General features: G+C 34.3%; 1 protein-coding gene across 10 annotated transcripts; it reads left to right on the forward strand.

Moving 5' to 3' along the window:
• The first annotated feature begins 1,729 nt into the window (after positions 1–1,729).
• Positions 1,730–25,742, forward strand: LOC128157296 (breast cancer anti-estrogen resistance protein 3 homolog). 10 transcript variants are annotated; one of them, XM_052819786.1, is made up of 8 exons: positions 1,730–1,858; positions 19,169–19,286; positions 19,604–19,715; positions 19,819–19,867; positions 20,309–20,368; positions 22,428–24,050; positions 24,507–24,675; positions 25,081–25,742. In XM_052819786.1, exons 1-8 carry the CDS (start codon positions 1,851–1,853, stop codon positions 25,582–25,584), a joined length of 2,643 nt encoding a protein of 880 aa, XP_052675746.1. In that variant the 5' UTR covers positions 1,730–1,850; the 3' UTR covers positions 25,585–25,742. The 10 variants fall into 10 exon arrangements, with proteins under 10 accessions (XP_052675746.1, XP_052675741.1, XP_052675749.1 ...); XM_052819781.1 differs by lacking the exon at positions 1,730–1,858 and adding an exon at positions 2,987–3,208; XM_052819789.1 differs by lacking the exon at positions 1,730–1,858 and adding an exon at positions 4,336–4,448.
• The last annotated feature ends 942 nt before the right edge of the window (positions 25,743–26,684 follow it).

A 26,684-nucleotide genomic window follows, 5' to 3' on the forward strand; every position in this document is an offset into this window, starting at 1 on the left:
ATAAACGCGAAACTTTCGCGATATAACGCGTTACTTTCGCGAATAAACGCGTAACTTTCGCGAATAAACGCGTAACTTTCGCAATTAAACGCGAAACTTAAATATAAATATTGTTACTTCATAGAAGAAACCCTATGAAGAATAATTACTGAAAACAAATATATTAATTTAAATAAAGCAAAATAATATTATATAAAGATGTAAATGAATTAGATTTAACCTTATACAAATTAACATAAATTCAAACGTAGGAAATCTTTAAAATCTTAGTACTGATTTTCAAAGAGCATACTGCATCGTGCTTCTCGCATTGTAATGGGTGCTGTATTATTAAAAATGGGGCAGCAACATATTTTAATTATAACCATTTTAATTCGAATTAAACGTTTAATTAGGTATCATTTTAGAATTTAATTGATATCATTGTTTAAAACGTTATGATATATATTATATCGCTGCAAGATAACTTAACGTCTAGTTTTATATCAGAGAGATAAGTCAAGCTGTGAATTGAAATTTTCAAGCTTTTGTTCAAATCTAGATGACGTAAATTCGTCCACCAAATTTATCACATATATCATTTAAAAATTAATACTAAGATTTAAAAGGTTTGTGACGGTTAAATTTATATCAATTTTATAAGAAAAAGATCATCAATGAATGCCTGTTCGAACACAGGGTCGGCGAACAACTGAAAATCGTAATATGATGCTCAAACTTATTATCTACTTTGGACATATAACATATAAAAATGTTATGATAAAGTTTTATCAGATTTATTAATATCTATATGCCAAAAAGATAATTTTGTCTTCATAAATCAACGTAACAAGGATATTATAATAATGATGAATAATAAGTATTTATTATATAAAACTTAAAATGTGTTTGTTTTCCATCGTTTTTCTTCATATGGGTTCTGTATGAAATGACAATATTTATATAATAGTTTCGCATTATTTCGCGAAACTTACGCGTTTATTCGCGAAACTAACGCGTTTATTCGCGAAAGTTACGCGTTATATCGCGAAAGTTTCGCGTTTATTTGCGAAAGTTTCGCGTTATATCGCGAAAGTTTCGCGTTTATTCGCGAAAGTTACGCGTTTATTCGCGAAAAAAATATTTTTTTTACCTACGAAAATGAGCTCAATGGGCTTTCGTACGTTTTGACATCTAAAACACACTGTTCGATTTTTTTCTTCGGCATGGTCAAAGTGTCACTTGTATGTTTCTGAAGCAAGTGGCCCAAGTGTCACTTTGTCGTCCATTTAAAGAAAGGTACGTCTTTCCTCTCTTTTGACAAGAGAGATAACCCTTTTTGAAAACGAATGAACAAAAAGTATTTAGCTTACTAACAAATTTCAAGCAAAATTAAATTGAGTTGAAGTTGAAATACGGTAGCAATGAAAAAAAGGTTATAAAATGACAGAATAAATAAGTCAACAATAATACAATGTCGTGTAATGTTACGAAACGATTCGACGTTCTACTGAAATTGAGCTGGGATGGGAGAGTTGAAATATACGGTGTCTACACAGGTAAATGTGTGTACCTGTGTTTTTCACGTGCCCATTTGTACTGATATGTAATATTTACCTATTACAACGAGAAACCATCTTCATAATGGCTGTAGTCTAATTTATCACCGTGTTAAAACTGCGGAGGTGTAAATTTCACGTTATATTGGCCCATATAACTGCATCTGTCATCCTGATTTAATTTTATGAATGTAATGGTGACGTAATTAAAGGTCTTACACACATGTTGCATAACAGTATTTTAACTGTCTGTTCACATAGTGCTGACTGAAGACCGAACAATCCCATATAGTCTACACTCCTGCCCAAATCATGGAAAGGTAAGGACTTCATTTTTATTTTTTTCTTCTATCGATAATATGATATATACAGATAATAAATACGTGGATAAGATTAGATTAACTATACATGCGATAAGCTGTCAATGTCAGACCCCTCTCCCCTCAATAATCAGGTGATTTACAGAGATCCTGACCCCCATAATGCTTTATCAAGCCATCAGTCTTTGGAGGGTTTTTTTTTTACTTCTTTTATTAAAAACCTTGTAAACATTGACCCCCATAACTTTGTCACTGATATCGGGGGTAATTCTCTAAGTAACCGCTTGGTAATCAAACAACTAAACCATCGACAGTTATTCACTTCTTGTAAAGCAACATTCCTTCAGTTTATGGATTTTTTGCTATTGTTGAAACATCTGATGAGATTAACATGGGTTGGAAATGTACCATATCGCATACACAAAATCATCCCTAAATCCTTTCTCTCTGAATTCTACCAGTCAACATTTGGTGTGCAAACTCATGGAAGTGTGTTATGTACAGAACTTTATAGGACTAATGTGCGTTTGTTCGTTTGTTTGACTGGACAGAGCAAAGAGTGGAAAGTAGCATGTGTTATAGGAAATTCCCAACACAGACTTTGGAGTTTTGTGCCTAGTGTCAATAGAAGATGTTTGTTTAGCTGAAAGTTGGACACAACGATACATTAGCCCAACTTCTTATCTTGTTTACTTTCAATATCTAGCACTAAATTTATGAAGTTTAAGAAAATATTTGCCTCTTCAAAAGCCTTCTTTAATGGCAGAGACCTTTGAAGAGTTGTTCAGTGTATGTCAAAAAAAAGAAGGAAAAAAGTAAATGACCGAATATGCCTTTTATTCCCACAGCAAATGTCATTTTAAGAAGTTTTATTCAGGTGGGAAATATTGCTGCCCTTTAAACTTTATGAAAAATAATGGTAGAACATTTCGACCAAATAACATCTTTGATAACGAAAAACTTTTTTGTCGATTTTAAGTTTGAGATGGGTGTAAATTCAAAAAAATTCTTATACTTTGCAAAGACATTTGTAGTGAAGAGATTCTATTACTGAGGAGAAATCAATGGGAGATACCTCCCTTTTAAAAATCCGTCAAAAACTTCAATTCACACATTTTGAGAATAACAAAAAGTTGAGGTGTGATAGGCGGCCTCTGAATTTCGCGACTCTGCATTGACAAAGTGACAACAAAATCATAGCTTATTGCTGTCTGGAAGCGGGGACAATATTCACCTGTTTAGAATGATGACCCAGAGGCCATGCTTTTTTGTACCCAACTTGTACACCATCCAGGAGTTGCAAGCAGAGAGATTTTATCTGGAGCAAGCCATAGATAGACTAGAGAAGCGGTAAAGTACTGGTTGGACTATTTGATAAGTCTTATAAGCATTGATTGAATCTTAAACTTGGGTCACTCATATAATTGCAAATGTCCTAGATATGGTAGATGGCACATTGTTGCTTTGATTGTCAAAGGTACTGCTGAAAAGATGAGCAATGTGTATTTTATCAGGAATTATGAAAAAAGATATTCTGCTCATCAAATATGAATTCTTTTTTGTATATAGTCTCTTATGCTTGTAATGTATAGTATTTAAAGTGATACTGGTGTTTGCAACTAACAAAGCAAAGCTCTTGGGCAAAAAACCTAGATAAGGTCACTTTTGATCCCTCTACCTTCTTTTCCTTCTTCATTTTTCTTTTGTAGTCAGAGATCAAAAGTAAATGCAGCTAGTGTGGGTAATATGGCCCTGGAGCCTGCTGTGGTCATTGATAGAAGATAAGTAGAAAATGACCATTATCTGGATTTAGACTACTTCATAACCACTTAAGATTACATATGGCTTGAACACGGTATAAGGTAGCCTCTACAACCATTGTGATTCCATAAATCTAGTAACTTTTAGCTCTTCATAGAAAAAGGATCCTCCCCTGTATATATAGTATGTAATACAATTATTTTGTCAGTCTGCCATATTCTCGCATGAATACACCTTCTATTAATCAAGAAACCAAATGACCCTTTTTTTTGTGGTGGTCACTAGGACACAGATTTATTTTATTTCCAGCCACAAATTTTTTTTATTCCCCTATCTCACTATAGTTCTTTAATGATCCTTCAGTCTGAAAAGGCTCGAATTTCACAGTCCAATAGAAACCCCGGGAAAACTTGTTGATGGGATGTTTATTGGGGAAGCGATTATTGAAAGTCGCTTGTTATCATACAGAGGTGAGGACACTTGTTGTGAGATTGAAGGAATTATTATTCAATTTAACAGTATTACAGTCCAGAAATGCCAAAACTTGGCCAATAGTTGGCTGGTAAAATCTTTATAGTGCCAATGTTATCAGCGAAATGCTAGTTCCTGCTTGGAGCCCTCGCTATTTGATAGTCGTAAGTCCTGTATTGCTTTGATAATTGGGAAATAGTTATATCAAAGCAAACAATATTAATTTCCGCATTTCAGTAATGGGCCACCAGGTCTTATTCCAAAAGGAAGAAATGTTTTTATCCAGGTTGAAATAGAAGAAGAGGGAGCAATTTAATATTTGTGGTTTGATCAAATTACGGGTACCTTTCATATACTAGTAAGTAAGTGTCCATTTGAGCATTTGCGAAATATGGTAAATATGTTTTGTCATCAAATAAATCAGTATTTAATTAACATACTTTTCAATGAAAGTAGAAAAAAAATAATTTGAAATTCATACTTATATGTACATGTAATTCATTCAATTCCTTATTTATGATATAATCCATTGGTACTTTGCTAAGTTTCTGATCAAGTCCCTCATGGATGTGAAATTTGTCAAGACAATTATGACCACTTGGCCAGTGGTCAACTCAGATTACTCTCCCCTGGGAGGTGGTTTTGATATTACCTCATTCCCATATGTATGTTAACATTCATATAAAGGTGTCAGAGGTGATGTCAAAAAAATGTATATGTTACGGCCCCTGTGGGTCGGTTTTGCTTGTACCTATTTTCTGACTTGAGGACAGTTAAGCTGATGCAAATGTTTATAATACAAGAGTCTTTTGGTTGTTTGGAACAAAGATGACATTCTACTTTTACTACCGATTGATTCCAACCTGATTTACCTTTTGATGTGTTTAGTGTATCTAAATTGAAACCTCTCTACATGTATGTAAACATGCCTGCACCCTTTCAATGCTTCTTTGATGTTGTTAAATCTATCTCAGTGTACTCAGGAAAGGAGGGAGGGGGAAGCAGCATTCATTTGATTGACATCATTAATTTATGAGCACTTTCATCACGTTTTTTTTATGGAGATTAAAATATGATGAGATACCTTTAAAATTCTTGGCTGGAGACAATTAAACAATCTTATTCTTATCACCGGGACTATCAGACATGTTTATTGGAGGCAGGCTGGGGACTTGCTTGTGACTGATAAGGCCTGCAGATTACATAATGCAATCCAATGAACATGCACTGGGGGGAAAAAAGCAAAGAAAAAGGAAATGCCTGACTCAAAAGAAATTAGCGTTAAACAAGTAAACAAAGTCTAAATCTTTTGGAGTTCATTAAAGAAATATATAACATTGGATACTACATAAACAATTGGGAATGCTGAACATCACGTGCAGTAAATTGCAACATGAAGGCGATATCGTCAGATTTATAGTTAGGATGTGCACTTGTCGAGAGCTATTGCTGGAAGGACAAGCTAGGTTTTCTTCACTAGATGAATGATGAATTCCAGCAGAGTTTGTCATAATGTCGTTTGATTTGGAGATTGTCGTATTTGGTGCAGAGTCCACAGGATTTTTTTCAAGTGCATCATCATTCAACTTTCTTTCCATTAAGATAAAGTATGAAAAATAAGTTCATTTCATAATATTGATTATTTTTTTTAGAAATCTAAGCTGTATGTGAGAATTTAGTTTATAAATGTATAAGCTACAGAAATGTTTTTATTCAGTTAGTGAGCTCTTATATTTTGAGTGATCTGAACATATTTGACTACTACTGGTAGCTTTGTAACATAGTATGTATAACATGATGCACCCCTTATTCTAAATCCTTGCATGGTCTTACGGTATATTGAAGAGATTATGTGTATATGGCTCTCTAAGATCTTTAATTAGTAACCGAAACATAATTCAATAGAACATGGTTTTATGGTGACACATGTTTTGTTTATTGCTCTTAAAAAGTCATAAAAACGCTTATCTTTTAAAGATACATGAATAGGCACTTCATCTGCTAATGAATAACATCTTTGAACTGGGTTACTGAGGCCCTTAGTAAGCTTGCTTTGGAGTTTCCCGCGGAAAGTGAGCTACCTAACGAAAGGGCTGGGAATCATCTAGCATGTTGAAATCATTCACAACCATTAAATATTTATGAAGCTGATGGTCTTAAGACTCCTGTATATGAATTGGGGTGTTTGAAGAAGAAAATTGTCTGGCCTCTAAGACAGCTGCTCTGGACACACTAAAACAGTTGTAAATACTCTGACAGAAGCCAGGTGTGACACAAAAGTGAAGAGATTCCTTCGGAAAAAAGAGTTTATTTTAATGCATTTTTAATTGTGTAACTTGAGTGGGACTTTTTGCTTTGATAAAGCCTTTTTCTTTTGCAGCGAGTTTCTTCAAAACATCGCAACTTCATGAGTTTCTTTCGATTTGTACTCAGAAAGAATATTGAGTGCTCAAAACAAGAACTTTTGAAGTTTCTGTGCTGAAGTAAAAAGGTTTTAATAAGTATTGCACCATTAACTTAATACTTGAGCAGATTGGTTACACGTACGAAATGAATCGAAGTTTGAGATTTATGCACTATTTTATTTTGAGTCACGACAATATTTACTTCATGCCATTTTGCATGTACGCGTCTAAGGGGGGTGCCTGCCATTTTGATGGCATATGATATAACAAATTTTATAATTTTCTTCTTTATCTTAATTCAGTCTTGTAAAATAACAATTTACATTTTTCACCTTGGAGAACTTGAAGATTAGCTTCGTTTTTGCGTGCAATGTTAATGTGAAGGAGTTTCCATCCGTTCTCATGTGGTACAGAATACTTCCACATTTTATTAGAAATAAATGAAGCTGAGAAGTTTTTTGTTTATCTTCTGAACTTAGGCAGGCTAATTTGTGGGTGGGTAAGATTGACACATTTAATTTGATGATGAACACATGCACTCAACCCTTTTCGAGTTTATATAAGCAACATCTCGACCTAACAGGGTTAATCATAGGCACATGACAGGCATAAAACGACTCCCGACTAAAAGGCTTTGAAGTCTTTTGAAATTTATTCCATTTGTGTGCAAGTAATTTGCATGAAATATGTGCAGTTTCAGATGGAAATTGGAGATACCATTTGCAATGAATTGAAAATTTTCAACAGAACTTTTGATGTGTATACATGACATTTTTATCTAAATTTCTGTCATAAGTAGACCAGCCTGATAAGTATTTAAATTTCCATTCAGTTTACGGAGGAAGCTCTCTTGATTGATTGCCCTAAAGTGAATAATGTTGAATTTGATAACTTTTTGTTATTCTCTGCTCCGATTTTGAGTACTGGTAATAATTCTGTTATTTGCCAAACCAAAAGGGACAAAAAGTGCATGGGAAAGGACCTTGATTTGCATTGAAGCTTGTGAGATATCAAAAGTTTTTCAAAAAAAACCCTACGTGAAATTGTGAACATTTAGATAGGGAAGGAAGTCTCACGACTGATGTAATTTTTTTATCAAACCAATGTGTTTCCATGTTTCCTCTGTGTATAATAGTGACAGTTCTAGGAAATATGCATTGCAATAGGTGAGAACTGATGGGGATTTTCATGCAGACTGGTCTTTCGTGAGCAGCAAAGATGCACATCTGTCTGCGTGTTGCATTGCGAGGAAATTGCATAAAAGCACTTTTGTTTTGCTTATCTGGATAAGTGACAGAGCAATTACAGACTTTTTAAGCTTAAAAATTAGATTACTGATACCAAGTGTATTCCTTCTTCAAAAAATCCTGGAGGCAGAAAAGAAAATGCCTTTTTCCGTATACTGGTAGGCTGCTTAAAGGGAAGATTTTTGTCTTATATTATGTTAATATTCGCCGAGCTGTCAGGATTTAAGATATCCCTTTGTTTAATGGTGTGTAAAAATGGCTCTACATCGTCGATCAACAAAGGGAATATTTCACATTGAATCATTGATGTACGGATTCTATCTCTGATATGAACACCTTTCCATCATATAAAATCCGTTGCAAATAAAAACTGAACTAAAAGCTAAGTGGAAAGCAAACAGTCCGGAACAGATCTTGAAGGAACCACAAAAAAAGGGGGGTCCACTGAATTTAGGGAGCCTATAAATAGAAAGCATGTTGGAAATGGACTCCAATGGAAACTGTGAGGTGAAGGAGTTCCGGAAAGGTCATTTATCCGTTCCTGTTCCGTGCCTGGATACCTTTACTTTTGACTGGGGAGGAGGGTATGGGTAAGGATCAACCCTGTTCTTTTTATAATGTTTTAATTTTTTGTTTAAATCAAGGTCAATATTCTCCATAACAGTTGAGAAATACCTTAAATATATTCATTTTATACAGCCTTGGAAATGGAACCTTGAATTTTTGTTTTTGAAAAAAATTGTACTTACAAAAAATTGCTCATAAGAAAAATGTTCAACAAAATCAATTTTTTTTAAATGCATCTAAGGTGTATAAATATATGGCATGTTTTGTGAAAAGAAATTAATAATTATTCATATTGTAATGTTAAATGTATCTCTAAAGAAAGCTTCCAGTTTTGCAGAAACTAAAAGTGAAAAATAAATGCAAGAAAGCTTTTCTTTGCCCATGGAAATTTTCTCTTATAATCCTTACTTGAATTGATAACCCCATGTCACCCCTGTTTGCATAAGGTTCAATCATTACTTATCAAGTGGACTATCAAGTTTTGTTCAATTATCTTATACATGGCTCCATGCCTCACAGAAAGCCATGCTCCAGTTCAAGGAAAATGGTGCAGTTTGCACTGAATGGATCGCTATCTGAGGGATATTTGGGAACTGAGTACTTTATTACTGTTATTGTTATGAACTATGATGGCTTTAACAGACCTACTTTTGAAATTGTACGTGTGTGGAAAAATCTTTGAAAATGTGTGATTCAACCAAATATTTCAATGACCATTATAAGTTACACATTGCTGAATGATGACGTTCCTGCAATCATGAAAACTAGTATTCTATGTAGGTTATGCCTGTCCACTTCTCAAAAGAGAAGAGAAAACTATTAATAGCAGATTTTTTAATGATGGAGTGAAGTAGAATGTATTTATGGTACATTAGTTTGCTTTAGCAATGAGAGGTACATCTATTCACCTTTATTGGTAGGAACTAAATCAAATGATAACATTTTTATTTGATAAATGAAAAATAAAAGCAGTTACCCGGTACCCACCAATGTGCATGCATGCATTTTAATCTGTTAAATATTTTTTGTATAAATCAATGCTATTACCCAGTAGTTTTAAAAGTTGCCCTCCTTGAAAACAGAAAGAGATCCATAAGTTTTTTGAATTGCACTCTAATAAAAAAAATTTGAATTCTTTTTTATTTGTCATCAACCCAGCAAAGTGCAAGCATTTGGATCCATTATCTTTATATATATATGAATGCTTAAGTTATATAAGTTGAGACAACTTATATAACTTAGCATCAAAAAGGAAAAAGTGCTATAAATTTTTTTAGAAATACATTCAAATTGAATAAAATCTTTTGAAAATTCTAAAATTTTAGCACTTATCTTCTTTTAAATGTCAGAGAAATTGGAAGCTGTAAACTATTAGATTATTTATAGATTGAAATGATTGCTGTTTTATTTGATTTTATCCATCCATGCCATGTGGAAGGTAAAAACGTCTTCCTCTGTGATTATAACATTCGGAGGAAGACGACTGTTAAGGTCAATCATGTGTCACCGCTAATCATGGGCATGGATATGTTTTTTTCCTGACGATTTTGCATCTCATTCACAGAAGTCAACAGCTGCATGCTTGAAAAATGGCTCAAAAACTTCAAATACTGAAGCATGTGTTTTCAAATGATTGAGGTTTTCATTTAAAAGTATATGAAATAAAAAATTTCCATTGTGGTGTAAAGAGAGAGAGAGAGAGAGAGAGAGAGAGAGAGAGAGAGAGATAACACTGATTTTACAAGTTTATCAAAGGAGCATTTTTTACCCAGAGTATATACCTGATTTGATTGGAGTTAAATGCTACCAAATTCCAGGCACACAGAAATTAATTAGGTAATAAAATAATAGGGGCATTAATTCGGCATTAGGTAAATAAAATGTCAGAGATTTATAGCTTTTTTGCATGAGTAGACCTTTCACGGGCTGTGTTATTACCCTCCCGCTATTATCTGCCAATCCGCAGCTTCTGGGGCTTGAACATCTACAGCAGTTAGCGACCAGGCATAATACATCTGTCAGCGGCATCTCCTGCGGAAGCCTCCCAGAAAACAACAGTTTGTAACGCAAAGAGGAACAAAACTCTTAAACTAAACCTCCAACGACAAAAAGTTCACTTTCAGTGAAGATACATGTGTCTGATTTTTTTCCCTTTAGCAAGTTTTTTAAAAATAAAAAAAGGGGTTTAATTTCTTAATTTCAATAAAGATTAACTAATAAAGTTAAGATTATTTTATTTTTAATTTTTTGTAGAACATTTTTGAGAGAAAACGTTTTTCATAGAGGAAAGCTAACAAGATTCTTAATTAATATACAATTTAAAATGTCAAATGCTGAACAAGGCATATTTTTAAAACAGATTTATAACCATTTGGTGGCCTGTATATTAAATACATGTAGGTTATGGTTAACCCAGTAACCCAAAGAATGTAAGTTTTTGAAATATGAATGCAAAGTCTTTTATATATCCCTGTACATTAATATCGTACTGTTCGTAATCAGAGATGATATTTTGGCTGATTGCGAGCCTCGTGACATGACCTTTGGTGTAGTTTTTTACATTGAATTGCTCGGTGGAGTTTTTCTCTCTTTTGTCACCTGCTGGTCTCGCTCGTAAGGTGTGCTTGAGCTCTAATTGTAACCATTCTGGATGTTAATCCAAACGTGACAGCAAATTTGACAATGTCAACTATAAGAAAGAACAAGGACTGAATAAGAGGATAGTTTTTTTGTACTGTCTGCATGTTTCGGGTGATATTTTAAAACACAAGTCTGCGTTATTGACAGTCTTGAAAAAGAAGTGTATATATATGCCAAAGGTAAGTTTGAAATAGATTTGGTTTGATGCTGATTTTGGTGGATAGCATTGGCGAAGATAGAAATGTCTTGATATAGAGCAAGATTTTTTATAATTGATTGGCCTTATTGTAGGTAAATCTTGATTTAGTGCACAAAAGTCATCATGATTTTTCAATTGTTGTGTTTAGAGGACTGTTTTCAATTTTTTTTTTTTTTTTACTAGCTGATTTTACTAATCAATCTTTATATTTTAAAATTGCCAATCTGTATTGCTTTTTAATTGTCAAATTAAGACATAAACAAATTTGTTTCGCTTCACCAGATAAATGTCTGCCATGTTAAACTTCACAGAGATTGTGTATTCATTCAGAATTTATGGAGGTCGAACCTCTTTGCAGTGTTTGCCTTCCATATCACAGAAAAGCTCTTTGTTTTTGCTCAATCATTCATGCTTTTTATCAACACCTTAAAAAAATCCATTCAATACATAATTACATGTGTTTAGTTGAAAAAGCAGACAGCCACGCATGCAATATTTTATTGATAAGAACATGAGCCTTCATTTGTAGCTGCAATTTTTGGAATTAATGATTGTCGTATGTTCCGTGATAGATATTGTAATATGGTTCGTAACATTCTAAATATAGACCGATAACGTTTAATACATGCAATGAAGTTTATGAAGGTGTCAGGTTTTGTAACTTGAGTCTACAAAAGATAGGACTGTCTGCTCAATCCCATTTTTTTAGTCACTTTATGTATTATTATTCTCCATTTTAATAAAAGTTGCAAAATACCTCCCATACCTGACATCATGGCATATCAGCATTTAGTTCTTTATCAGCTGAAGGTAAGAGAAGTTTTGATAACCATTACTTTGTAAGATGGGAGATATATAGTAAATCTAGTAGTGAGATATTTGCCATAGTGAAGAGGTGACTGTCAGTTCTATGCATTGTAGGTTCTAAATGGTTTTAACTCAAATATATCATTTGCATCTGTCTGTGAAATAGTAGAAGAATCTTTAATATCTAAATTTTTCTTTTATTTTCTACAAATTAACAATATACGTTGAATAATTTGACCAATGATATTTTGATATTATGATATTTTGTCAGTGGTGATAAGTTTTTTAGTTGAATGATTAGATAGTATCAAATTGATGATCAAATTGAGGGGGGGGGGGGGGATGCCCCTCCCGACCATCGCAAAATTTAAGTTTTATTTTAAACTTACTTAAAAAATGTCTCCGACCCTCGCGAAATTATCCCTTGGACGCACCGGGACTAAATTTCTGAATTTTCACATGATGATATTGACATGTATCCTTTTATTGGTCGAATTTAAGGCATGTCTGTGTGGGATACAGAATATTAAAGGTCGAAGTATGTGTTAGCTGTTACTTATAGTTTACCTGGCCAGTTAACCCTTAGATTTTTAATACAAGTAAGTTCAAATAATATTTTGTTGGAAAAGCAGTTTGTTGAGTTTAGGGAGATTTTATATATGAATAAAGATCAACATGTACATTTTGCAAAGAGTCAGTCTGATGAAATTTTGAGGCTTGCTGCTTCAATTGTACAAATTCATTCTAAAAGAGGACATAGGTCACAAACTTTTGTAGCAACCAGAAACCATCTGGTCCAAAGAATTTTCACAGTCAGAGTTCAAAGTGATATTTGTAATGGGTGTTTTAAATGTTTCCTAATGCAATTCAGTGTAACATGCATGTAATCCAATTTAGAAAGTAAAAACAGACTAAATGGAAATGTACTTGAGACGTAAGGTGCTTATACATATGTTTGAGTTAAATCTACTTTTGTTTGGTGGTTCGCCCATGTATATATGTATAGTCTTTGTCGAGAGTAAATATTATTGATTTCATTCACAGTCTGGATATCTAACTTGGATTTCGAAGTTCAGTGTTCATATTTTGACATCTGTGAACTTTTCTATTCAAATATGACATGTAGATTCATAAATTTTTAACTTGGTTTAAGTAAATGCGATCAATTTTATGGATTTTATTAATTCACTGAATGTTCGGTTGAAGTCATAATGGCTGGTGTCTGCTACATGGATTAATTTGTAGACATGTAAGTAAAATTGATTTTTAGTTTAGTGTGCAATACGTTTTTCAACTGTTAATTAACGCGCTTGTCCTTGAGTTGCACTTGATTTGGGCAGGAAAAATACATTTAATTGAAAGTTCTGTGCAGTTGTATAATTGATAGACCATACACCTGAAAAGTGTGTACTGGTATACACAGATATAGAACACCTGAGAACTACTTGACTTCACTTGTATATCATATTACATAGAAACATATTTAAAATGTGTTTATTCTGCTTTCAATTAGGATTTGTGTATTGAATAACAAGAAATGGAAATTTAGTCCACGTTAATACTATACTACTAGGCAAAGCAGAGTTTTATAGTGAGGGTGTATTGATAGATTCTCCTGTTTCTACCTGCATTACTGTGTAAATGATCAGAAGTTGGACTAACAGCTGTCTGTTTCAGTAATCCTACACTCTCCTACTGTTGGTCTGGCCTTTTGTTGACAGTATTGTGTGTGTAATTGCAGCTCTGTCAGATATTGACAAAAGTGTTTATTATGCAACTGTCAACTTGAAAATGCAAACATTTCAAGATTCGTACATGTATTGACTCTGCCTATTAATTTAATGCCCTTGACTTTAACCGACCTCACTTTATAATGCAACCTGGAGGTACACATTTGTAAATTATTATGTCGTTTTAAAGAGTTCTGAAATATCTGGTAAAAAACAGGAATAGCAGAATAATTCTACTTTCGAAAAACACTATGGCAATTAGGTAAGACTTAAAGCACCGCTTGCGTTTAGGTACCTTAAGTAATAAATGGTAAGGAATCTTTTTCTTTTGTGATGTGCTAATTGGTTTCATCTAGTCTATGCAGAATTATGCTTTGAAAATTTCATAATGACCTATAAGCATTAGTAGTGCATTGAGTTGTTGATTTTGTTGCATTTGATGGAGGGGTTTATAAATTAATGATAAACAGATTTCACATCTAATTGATGGTACCTTTTGGAAAAGTAATGTGTGTTTGTAAGTTTAATGAGAAGGAGGTGATCTTATAGATGTATTTTATACAGAACTGAGTCAGCTTTGATAAATCTCAAAAGTGAGGGCAAGCTAGTGTTTGTAGGTACATCTGGAAGGTGTATACAGTTGATTCCAGGTAGGTCAGACTCTTTCATTTTATTTGTGTACGTTGGGGGCTGGAGAATGTGCAATGCACATTTAAAAGTTTTGGGAGAAGAAGGTGACCATAGATGTTAAAATGTCAGCTTAATTCACACCTTAATGAGGGCAGTTCCTGTATTAGTTCATTTCTGTCATTGTTTTTTTTTTGGGGGGGGGGGGGTGGGGGGTGGTGCAAAATCAAATGTATATCTGGACGCAGAGGTAGATTTGATATGTAATTAAGTCAGGAGTACATAAGTAAGTATTATGGTCCATTGCTTCAGGGGAGGGAACTGGCCCACAAAACAAGAGGAGGGACATGAAACATGTGGCCAAATCTATTGATTACTGGCATTCCAAGCAGCCCCCATCTGTTGTGCGCTCTGACAGGCCGTATGTATCAACAGATTCAGTCTCATAATGATCCCCTGTGTCCATCAATCCTAAACTTTACAAATTAAAATGGGTGAGTATGATCGTATGATCAGTATGCTTTATCTTATATATTAATAACACTTCTCAGATTTTTTTTTCTTCAGGTTTGAGGTGATCAACTGCAATGGTTGATAACTTTTCAAAAATCTGTAAAGAAAATTCACAAATTCATTAATGCTTATCGCTGTTTTCCAGAATTAGGGTTTTCCACCCTTTTCAAAACTTTGAAATTTTTTATTATATTAGTCAATTTCCTGTATGATGCATGGTTGTGGGTTTTTTGTGTTTTTTACTGATTTGAATCTCAGAAAATTTGAGTTTTTTTGTGTGTATAACTTTGTTGCCTGCTGTTTTCATGCAGGTTAAACATAGTTTTAAATATTAGGTTATAATTCAAAGTCCCTGTGATCTTTGATTTTTAAAGACAGTTTCTCTGTTTTATTGATTTCCATTATTGGATCAATAACTTTGTAACACCTGTTAGTTGTTTTCCTCTTAATTGTGCAATGTTCAAGTAAAGCACAAATAAATTTCTTGAGTAACTTCTTTTAATATCCACGATTTTTGATAACAAGGTGATTAAACTCACAGTCAGTCGAACAGCATCCTAAAAATATGATATTCCACCAAAAAAAAAAAAAAAAAAAATAGTTACTCATCTTTTTAAGTTTTATAAGATATTTTTTGATTTTTTTTTATCAATTCACACTGACAGGTGGTTGATATTACCCTGGCATGGTGCTTTATGATAGGTGGGAGTTTGTCATTAAAATGTTCAGGTATCGCGGAGGATTGAAGTAGAGGCTTACTGGGATCTGTGCTATATCAGGGGGATACTACCCACTATCTGACCGTCGGAGCTGTGTCTTGGCACTGATTAAGAAGCTCTCGGAGATTTATATAAATTATCAGGGGCCTCCTCCGTAAACAGGATGCTGGGTCGATCCTCTTGAAGATTTTTTTATTCGTTTTAATCTGGAGAAAAAAAAGCCTAGAAGAAATTTTTTTTTTTTAAAATGGTGTTCAATGCAAACTCGAGTATTGAATGCTATATCTCTTAACTTTTGAACTGGTATTGGCAGATCAATTCTTAATGTTTTTTATTTTTTGACATTGAGGATAATGAATATGACGACTCAACGTCATGGAAACATTGATAAGGAGTGGTCCATGACAAAAAATGTTATGTCAGAGAAGATGGAGGATATTTTTTTTCAAACCGATTTCTTTGTCTTCCTTTATAAGATTAATTGGATTTGGAAGCTTGGAGTTATGTTTTTCAATAAGATTTTTGAATCTTAATTGTCCATTAATCAATATTTACTTTGCACAGAGTCCCGAGTTTTATTTGTTAGAATGGACAGGTTGTCAGAATTATAGATTTCAGAACTTCGTTAAGTTGCAGTCAGATTGGGCAGTATAAATGAATTTCGCAGATGTTAGTTAGCCAGATTTTCTCTGTACAATTTTGGTTTAAAGTTAATTGTATTACATATGTATTTAGCTATAATCTGTCATAGTGCTAAATGAATAAATGTAAATAAATGTTGATTTAAAAAACAAAATAACCATCTACCAGAATATACAGATCACGAATTACAAATAATTGACAGCAGGATGGATAGGTATTCAGACCATTAAAGACAATAGATGGATAAGACTGAAACTGATTTGTTTGTTCATATATAAGGAAGTTATATACACGTATCGGTAAGTCTCAAACCTGATATGTCCCATACTACATTATAAATTGGTATGGTTTATGCAGAAACAGATGGGTTGGCATCATTGGAGGTAGAAATTCTTTACACAGTCAGAAATATGAACTAAATATTTACAATCTTCTTTGTTCGTGTTTATTAAGACATAGCTAAGGTAAATTCCTTCGTTTGTTACTGTCCATGAGGTCTGTTATCATATTAGCTTGTTGTCCAATTACTTATGATGGTTCCATAAATTTGCTCCAATAGGCCATTACCCTTTGTCACAGGGGTGCAATAGACATTGCAAAGGTTACGATCAATTAGGACTGGTCTTTGTATTGTCACAAGATTTGTGATAAACCTTGACTTAAATGGCCTTCTTTTGAAGTTTGATGGATATGTTGTGCCCTCTGTATATGTGTATTGTGTGTGTTTTCAGAAGAGAAGAAGTTTGAATGAACATTTTATGAAGTTCGACACATTTCATTTAACGGTGTCTTAAGATCTATGGATCTGGCCGATCAAAAAAAGATAAGGGATATTTATATATATTTTTAAGTATAATTTTCTAAATCCTTGAAAAAAGTTATCAATCTGTTCCGCCGGCAGCATTAAAGAAATGTAGAGGAAATACATGATGCAATCAGCCGAAGAAATATTGGGAATTAAAGATTATTTCATTTGATGCCGTTATGCACCCTGGGGTGGTGCTGTTTTGGAAACCTGTCTGAATTGATGACTGATGATCTCAGATGATAATCCAAAGATCAGATTGGGAGGAATCTTTTTTGAGGAATCTCTGCCTTTACCTACAACCCAATCTGTATCTCCTGTCACTGATAATCAACCAACGCAGAAATTCTGTCTTTTTCTGGAGATTTTTTTCTTTCCTTCATTTTAAGCAACCGTGAAGCCTAGTAAATTTTCACAGCGAGGCATATGAAGTGATTAAATAATTCTAGGGATTCGTTATTCAGAAAATGATGTCAAGCATTTTGGTGAGGAGATGTATTATTTGACAAAGCATAATTTATTTGTGCAAGAAGTGGTGGCAAAAGTAAATATTTGGAATGGTTGAGGATTGATGGGACGATGTTGGATGTTAAGCATGGATCCTGGAACACGATACACCTACTGTTTTCCTTGTGTGGACATCAGGGGAATTTAATTATAGTAGAAAGTATCGTTAATGATGCAAGATTAGTTGCTTAATAAATCATTGAAAAAGAAAATGGACATTCAGAGAAAAGGAAGGCGAAGGTTGGAAGAAATAGAACAAAGTTTGCTAAGGTATGAGGACAAGCAGAGAAATTAATTAAGAGAATTTGTTGTTTAAAGGCTAATATAAAGTGTAACTCTGTCTTTTTATGGTCAAAGATATCTGGCTGGAATTTTTAAAATGTGAAGTGCTATGGTATGGTGATCGTGAGAGGGATTCAGGCAATTTGTTGTCATTAATGCTGATATTACCGGTAGTAGTTATGATGTCTTTTAATTAATGGTCCAAGGTATCTGCCATGACTGGAAAATTTAAAATACCAGTACATGTATTTTTTATAAAGCAAACCTCTAAGTTCTATGATTTTTTCCACAGCTGTATTAATTAATTTTTGCAATTACTTGATAATTTAAGTAGAGCACCAAAGTTATAATTTGCTTTTTACTCCTTGCTATTGGCTGTGTTTTTTATTTTTAATTGACATATAACACATTTGATTACGAATTTATACTTGCTAAATGTACTTGCTAGTATAATATGTTGTGTACCGTTATGTAACATTACAAGGAAATATATAGACTGTGATATTGATTTTTATGAAATAAGACTAAAAATAATAGTTCCGTATAAATTGTTCTGATTCAACATGTAGATGTAATATAAAACTTCATATATGCATGAACCTGGCATTTACACACAAAAAACCAAAAGCAAAACTAGCTTTGCCATCTGTTGATGTGTCATCAAACCTAAATCCTATATACTGTATATGAATTGTAGCTACAGATACTGAAACTGAAAGGTGTTATCGTAATGGTTGGGTGATGTTTTATCAGTTTGTGGAGTCTTAGATTTCTAGATCTTTGACTGTGATTTGTCTAAATGAAATGAAAAAACTTGACAGTAATTTGCTCTCTAATTTGTTTTGGATTTGTCTTGGAAAGTGACGGTTATAGATTTGTCTTGAAGCTACTCGTGTTTGTCTGTGTTATATGTCTTGTGGAGTGGACAGAGTTTAAATCTCATAATCTGTCTTATGACCTGTGTTGTTTTTGAGTGGCAAAATTTGACATAATCTGTAGCTGTTATGTCTTTGAGTGTTTATAAACTTTGACTCTTTCTTCGTCTTTGAGTACCATAGACAAAATATGACTCTGTCTTGGAATGGGCAGAGTTTGGTCAAGTTTCCTTGGAATATGATTACGACTGTCTCTGTCCGTCTTGTTGAACCCTGTCTTATAAGGCATAGACAAATTTAAATTTGACAGAATCATTGTCTTGTAGAGCAGCATTGGACCTATTTTGTTTCTGTTTTTTTAGAACTAGGTATCTGATAAGAACAAAGCTTGTCTGATTTTTTCCCCAGAATTGTCTTGGAGAGAAAACATTTGAAGAACTCTGTCTCTGTTTTGTAGAAATGGTTTGGTATGACAATTTAAGTTTGACTAAATTTTGTTTTTTTCTTTTGTAGAATTGTCTTGGAGAGGCAACAGGTGATGGCCAGTAAACACATCCCCATAGACACCTGGCTGGAGGCCCTGGGTATGAAAGAGTACGAGGGGGTGTTCAGGGATTTCCACGGAGTAGAGGTAGCTAGGTCTTCACATATTAAAAAAAGATATAGATTTAACCCTCTTCCAGATAGTGGAAATTTTTTCGATGTCATATCATAAAGTATACTTAATATTTTATCAGTTGCTTGCTCTATCAGTCTGGGAAGTATCAAAACATTGCAGACACCTCATTTAAAATAGGTGGGGTCTTAATAAATGTCCAGGGGAAATATTTTTGAATGATACATAGCCAGTGGTATTCCCAAATGTTCAGAGAGAGAGAGAACAAGAGAGAGAGGGAGTTTTGATGAAGAATATCTTAATCATTCAATTATTTTCTAAAATTCTTAAAGGATCTGCTGAACTTGACAGAGGCAGATGTCAGGAATCTTGGGCTGAAAAATAGTGCTCACCGAGCCAAAATAATCTCCAGTCTGCGCATATTGAAAGAAAAATATGAAAGAGGTATTTATTAGACTGATAAAGGCAATCATTATTCTAATTATCTCCTTATATTCCACTTTCATGACATAACATTTGGGTTTTTTTCAAATTTTTGTTTAAACAGGTTATCGCAAGCCCAGGGTTATACAGAGAAGTCACAGTGCTTCTGCACAGTAAGTAGAGTTATTCCCCTTTTCAGCACATTCTCACAGATATATGCATGAATATTCAAAGTAATATACAAAAAAAATCAGAAGTGATTGAATGTGTCATTTATCATGTAGAAACGAGGAAATGAACATATATATGGGGGTTAGGAAATGAGTAGTAACAGAGCCGTGTTGACACTGTACAAATGACTAATTAACTCCTAATTAATGCATCAATAGTTCAATAAATTAATCACTCACTGCATGACAGCTGGTGGTGACAGAGCTTTGTACATTACTGCTGTATACCTGTTAGTGGTCAGGTGTAAATACCAGGTAAGTCTTGTTCCCTCGACCCTCTCCCGTGTATTGTGATGCATTAATTACCTGAAAGATGTTTTTCTTTATTTGTTCCATGGTTTTTGTTGGTTTCTTCCATTTGTATAACAATTTCTGTACATGTAGAGGTCGTAGATGGGCCAGCATGGCTACTCTACCAGTGTCCGTTCCCAGTATCCAAATTCAGTGAGTAAAAATGAGCTCTCTCTATGAAGAGCTTAATTATTGTTTGGATGTACGTGAATTTCATTTATTGATTTGGATTTTATTTTTTTGAGCACTTGTTTGAAATGAAAATGTGTGTTTGGATTTTATTTTGAATTGTGAAGAAAGTTCAATGTTTGTTGCATGAGTTTGTGAAATTTTACATCACTTTTTTCTCTTTTATGTTTTTCTTAAGATTGTGACATGTGTGTTTTTTTTCTCTCAAGTTTTTATGTTCACTGTCTTAAGTTTTTTGATTTTAAATAAATTAAACTTTGAGTACTTTTATGAATACTTTTCAGAATATAAATATAAAAATTTGTTTACTGATTTGTGACAATATTATACAGTCAACAATATTTGAATCATTTAATTCCCCACAAAAGGACATGTACTTCAAACATCTCCATAACTAGTAAATCTGTTTTTACTTTAAATACAGAAAGTACATGAAAGGACATGCTTGTTGACTTATTCACGTTCCCAGGAAGTACTTTAGTAGAGTTGTAATCACTGTGCGTGTGCCTGTGGTCGACGAACATAGGTCCCCATCCCTGGTACTGGCTATGACCAATTACCCAAAATGACCACAAAATACCTACCAACTTATACCAAAGTTATATAAAAAGATATACACTATTACAAAACTTGAATATTATTCAGAAAATAGTAAAGATTAAGATTATTCTTTATATGTAAAAATGCCACACTTGATATTGTAAGTATATGAATTTAATCTACCGGGTATTCAATTTTCTAGCACTATAAGGGATATAGCCGAAAAGGAACATGATAATTTGCAGAAACAGTTTTAGTTTCTATTACGGTTAACATGCAATATGTTAAATAAATCCAGCTAAGAAGGAAATAGAATTGAATGGTACATTTGTTTCTTCAATTGGAATACCATATCTAGTTTCAGAATCTGTTCACTTCTTATTCCCGAACGAAGAATGGGCTTTATTCTCGGCCAACTAGACCATAAAATTTTTTGTGTGACAGGAATATCAAATTTTTCTTAATTTACTTTGGGTTATTTTGAAAAGAAAGCCCAAAATTATGCTGTTTAGGCAGTCATTTAAAAATTCCATGTCATTTAAAGAAGTAATTAGCCCCAAGGTCTGCGGTATCTTAGACGTAGGGTGATTTTATGCAACATACAGGAGAATATACCTGTGGTATATACATGGGTGTTACAGACCTATGCATGCAGATAACCCGAGCTATTTACACGAGTGTTATACTTCAGTTTGGAGTGTTTGTACGGCCATCTTCTGAACCATGTCATTACAATGTGACACATTCCTTTCGCAATCTTAAGGTAACATTTCGCGTTCTCTTAAAAACATGTATAGTCTTTATCAAGGGATGTCAGATATAATGGGATTAACTCTTGAATGGGTAAGAATGGGACAGTACTACTAGTACTTAATTCAGTTATACTGTGTACCTTGAGGGGGTTTTAATTAATGCCCTGTGGAATGTCCAAGTATACTACTAAGCTGCTATGTATAGTGACATAATTACTGTAATTTCACACTTGATGGCTAATTAGTGTACAGAGCTGACCCTGGACTTAATTGTTTTTCTTTTATCATTGATACTACATGCAAATGACCCAAGGTAAGGCATACAGGTGAAAACTCTTGATAGGCAGGGGTCGTCAAATCTTCAATGTCAATAAGCTTTAGATCTTTTTGGTCAAAACTAGATCATGCAGAAAATGCATTCAGAAAAGTCAGCCTTGATTTATACACAGGTAATCAGAGAAAGGTGGTGTGTTGAGGTTTTCAGTGCTTTGAGATATGGGAGAATAAGAGATTCATTTTACACTGATTTAATGTGTTAATATTTCTCCCGTGATTATCAGTAGCCAGGCCTCTCCTTCAAGTGTTTATTTATCATTCGAGGATAATCTTAGTGACAAGAGATTGATGACATATTTTCTGTTTGGTAAGGTTATGTTCTATGATTGATAAGACCTGAGAATCGAGTAACGCAGGCATAATTTTCTCTCATTCTCCCTCTTTCTCTTCCTTAGGCTCTCCTGTTCACCCAGTAACAACAACTACTTTCCGGACTATCAAGTGGTGAATATATCTCCTGAGAGATTAGAGCACGATTTGATAAGTGAACTGCAAGCAGACCCATCGGAACTAAGACACTGGCCCTGGTACCATGGGAGTGTAAGTCGACAACACGCTGAGAAAACTCTGTCCCACAATGGTGACTTCTTAGTGAGGGACTGTATGTCACAGCCTGGAGACTTTGTTTTAAGCTGTTGTTGGAAAAGTGCTCGTTTACATTTCATTATAAACTCTCAAGTGACCGAGAAGAACAATCATATTCCCGAGATTACTTATTCGTTGGAGGACGATAGGTTTTGTTCCGTGCAGGACCTCGTTCAATTTTACATGTCCCACAGGAAATGTGTGACTAAAACATCCGGAGTGTTACTTTTGAATCCCATTGGAAGAACAATGCCGTTGAGTTACTACGACACTAAGTATGGCTTTGCCGGAGCAATTCCTTCCGGAGGTTTGCACGCTCAAGGTCACAGTCCTGGTGAAAAAAGAAGTCCGTACCACTCGCCTCACACATCTCCGAAAGTGAGTCCCCGTTTACAGAGGCGACCGGTGAGGGCTGGGAGTCAGCCAATACTCAAAACGGACCATGTGCCCAATGTGACAGGTGGACAGATCGATAGATGTGAGAGTACGCCAAGTATCAAACAGCAATTGTCGCCGAATCCTGTATATCCGGGAGGTCTCCCGTTTCATGTTCAGCACCAGCGATCAGGAAGTGAACCTTCGATTGCATCACCTAATGAAAACATGTCCCAGAATTCTTCTTCAAAGTCCCAATATTTGTCTGTGCAACCAAGAATGGCCCCCTCTACATCGGACAGCCATCTCAACAAACCCCCACCTCCCAAACCAAGCAGGATCCCCTCTGTCAAATACATTGGGAAGGACCGTCCGAAAATTACTGTCAGGAATAAGCAGCTGTATGAAGATGATGACAGGGATTATTCTGACTATTCTCAGGTAAAAGAACCCCCTAGCTGGCTCACTCAATGTCAGCCCCCAAACTACAGCGGGAACTTAAACACAAATCACCAATCATCGAACAGTGAAAGTGATTATGACAATAATTTCAATAATGTTCATTTTGAAAACAAATATGCCAAAGACCATCCAGAGACTCTGACGATAGAGTTGCCGGAGAAAATCAGGAAAAAGGTTCCTGGTTCGCGGATGTCTGTGCTAGAAGCCAGGGACTATGCTGAAATTCCTCCATCTCCCCTCACCCCTAAAGGGAAACAGATCCAAGTGTTAGGGGAGGAGGAAGATTTTAATGTAGAGATGAGGAAAAAAACATTGAAGTTGCCAGAAATGGAATCTCACATGAGTCTGAAACCAAATGAATTTAATTCTTCGTTATTTCACTCGGACAACAAACCTCTGGAGCCCTCTGTGCTTCTGAAGGTGAAGGAAGTCCTGTTGGAGAATAATACTCAGTGCCTGGCCGAACACATCACAAAGGTGGACCTAGATTACCTGAAAGTCCTGAACGAGGCAGATCTGGGATTGGGAGTGGTATCAGGATTAGAGCTACTCACCCTCCCTCAAGGGAAACAACTCCGGCAAGACATCATTGAGAGGTATGTTTGATTGATGAAGACAATACCTATGTTAATTTCTCAGACACCAAGTTGTTTTGATAGATTAATATGTTATTAATGTATTGAAAAGAGGAAAATCCCAGTTTTTCAAATCAAGAAAAGATTAAGTTATAGTAGTATTCTTTTCAAATCTTGCAATGAAAATAAAATACCAATCCCCGCCCTCTGCTCTACATTTTAACAACTGGCACATTTTAAAAGTTTTGACCTTCGAAACTACAAAATATTAATTTGTCTTAATGAAGACAATTTGTCTTGGCTAAAAAAAGGAATAATTTTATATGCAGTATTAAAAAACTGTAAAAACCATATAGAGACATTTTAACGCTTAATTAAACTGTACAGTGAATGTTTTATAAATGCATGTATGAAAAATTAATTTGTAGGCAGAACAAAACAAAGTCATCAAATTTTATATGTCTCTTCCGAACATAGGTGCTATTGCATGAAAGTGTTTGTGATGGTGACGACTTTGACCTGCGGAAAAGTCACGGAGCGTGCCAAAATGTTGAGTCAGTGGATACAGATTGCCGTGGACCTGAGGACGACTTTTGGAAACTTGTTTGGCTTCGCAAGTGTTATGGAGGGTCTCACATCAGAACATGTAAGGAGCTGAAAGGCTTTTTTTGAAGTAGCTCAATAGCTATTTTAAGTAGATTCAAAGTTTGTCAACATTCCCTCCTTTCATTTAATGAATACTTTTCTTATTTATTAAGGAATTACCGTAAATATATTTCTCATTCTACTTTTATGACACATAGAAATTAATTCTTGTATTTGCACTTTTAGAGAGCCCTCATTTTATAAATCTTTTGATGTTAAGACAAGTTACCGGTTATTTGAAACCACGAAACAAACCTTTCATGTTAAAGGATGATGCAAACTAGTGAGCAGAATTTTTCGTGAATCATTTACGTAGGAAGTACTGTAAGATTTCAAGTGTTGTTAGGCATTCAAAGCCTATAAATAGCTTTTTGTACTTATATTTTGATCTACGTTTTTTTGACAGATTACCCGACTACGAGACACCTGGTTAATACTACGTCGGAACCACACTAGCAGTGCCTTCCAGTTCGACACGAAACTCAAGTCAGCGTACAAATCGTTAATGGACGGTAGTGGACTCCTACCGCTTCAGAACGTGTCCATCCCTGACATCGCACCCTTAGTTTTTCTACTGGAGCGGGACGAGTCCAGTCTGACAGATTACCTCCCCTGGGAATTATCTGATCAGAACAGTGGGTTGGATATCTTACTGATACATTTAGATACTGCAAGACTCATCACCGCTCAGTGTGGACTTTATAAAGTGACAGCAGAAAACGTGATGAAAACTGTGAAATTCGAGGACCTTATATCCGACGTCTTTCAGACAGAGTTTCATCTGAGGATTTTATGGGGAGCAAAAGGAGCGACTGTGGAGAGAACGGAAAGACAGAAAAAATACGAACAATTACTGGCCGTCCTGTCGAACCGGGCGGAAGCCCCAGAGGATGATGGGACTGCTGTTTAAAGAATTCCCGCTGTTAACGAATTAACAAAACATTTATCAGTTGCCTGGAATCCTTACTTGCTTATCATCCAAAGAAAATTTATGCAGCAAATATTACTTTGTTAGATGATATGTATATTGTATAATTATATACATTTTTAATAAATTGTAACACAATATTCTGATTTATTTCTTTTATTATACGCATTTTAGATGTTGATATTTGAATTATGTGGTTAAAGTCTTCAGTACTTCTGAAAACATTCATGTTCCATAAATATGGACCATATTTATTTTTTGAAAAATTAATGCATGTTTAGTGAACATGTATGCAAAATTTTACTTATGAACTACCGGGTATATCTCTTTTTGCAATACAAAAACCTTTACACAAGTAGAATTTGGTACCCAGAAGTCAACATTTTTGTTGTTTATAATTACACAAATATATTATCATCAATTTATAATGGTTCAAAATCAAGCCCTGTTTGACTAATCCATTGCCTTATAAGGCATAAGGAGGTTGCATTATAATGTGAAAAAATACACATTTAAACAATAGAATGCTTTCTTTGATGATCGATTCATGTGTGTTTTGTAAAAAAATTTCTGCAATGACCTCTACCTTCATAACCTGCCTGAATCATCAAAGAAAGCATTTTATTGTTTAAATTTACATCTTTTTTAACATTGATAAATTGATTGAAAAAGTAAGAAGAATTAACTTAATAATTTGTTAATCATCATAATTATTTTGTGCAGCTTGTGATTTTTCATAAATTTCTGAAGGTTTTGACAAATCGATAAACTGCTTAGAACTGGATTGTGTAGATTTCAGTCCTGTCAGTATCTACCTGTATAGCTGTAAATTAATCTTCTTTAATAAATGAAGGAAATCATCAATAGTGGATGTAAATATATGACCATGAATGATACAGAACAAGATTAGGATGTAGACACAATTCTTAATTCCTTCTTCTTTATGTTATCAATGTTCACAAGAAGTATTTGCCCAATGAAATCGAAAGAAAATGAAGTGCAAAATAATGTTTGTTAAAATACTTACATACCTCTATATGCATTACCTGTAGCCCATGTCAGCTGTCCATATTTTGATAAAT

This window comes from Crassostrea angulata, chromosome 7 (assembly GCF_025612915.1).
Source record: "Crassostrea angulata isolate pt1a10 chromosome 7, ASM2561291v2, whole genome shotgun sequence".
NCBI lineage: Eukaryota > Metazoa > Mollusca > Bivalvia > Ostreida > Ostreidae > Magallana > Magallana angulata.

Coding starts and splice junctions, on each gene's coding strand:
- LOC128157296 (XM_052819780.1), top strand. CDS start 8,217: ATGTTGGAAATGGACTCCAATGGAAACTGTGAGGTGAAGGAGTTCCGG. Junction 8,333..19,168: donor GACTGGGGAGGAGGGTATGG/GTAAGGATCAAC, acceptor TTTCTTTTGTAG/AATTGTCTTGGAGAGGCAAC. Junction 20,369..22,427: donor GTTCCCAGTATCCAAATTCA/GTGAGTAAAAAT, acceptor TCTCTTCCTTAG/GCTCTCCTGTTCACCCAGTA.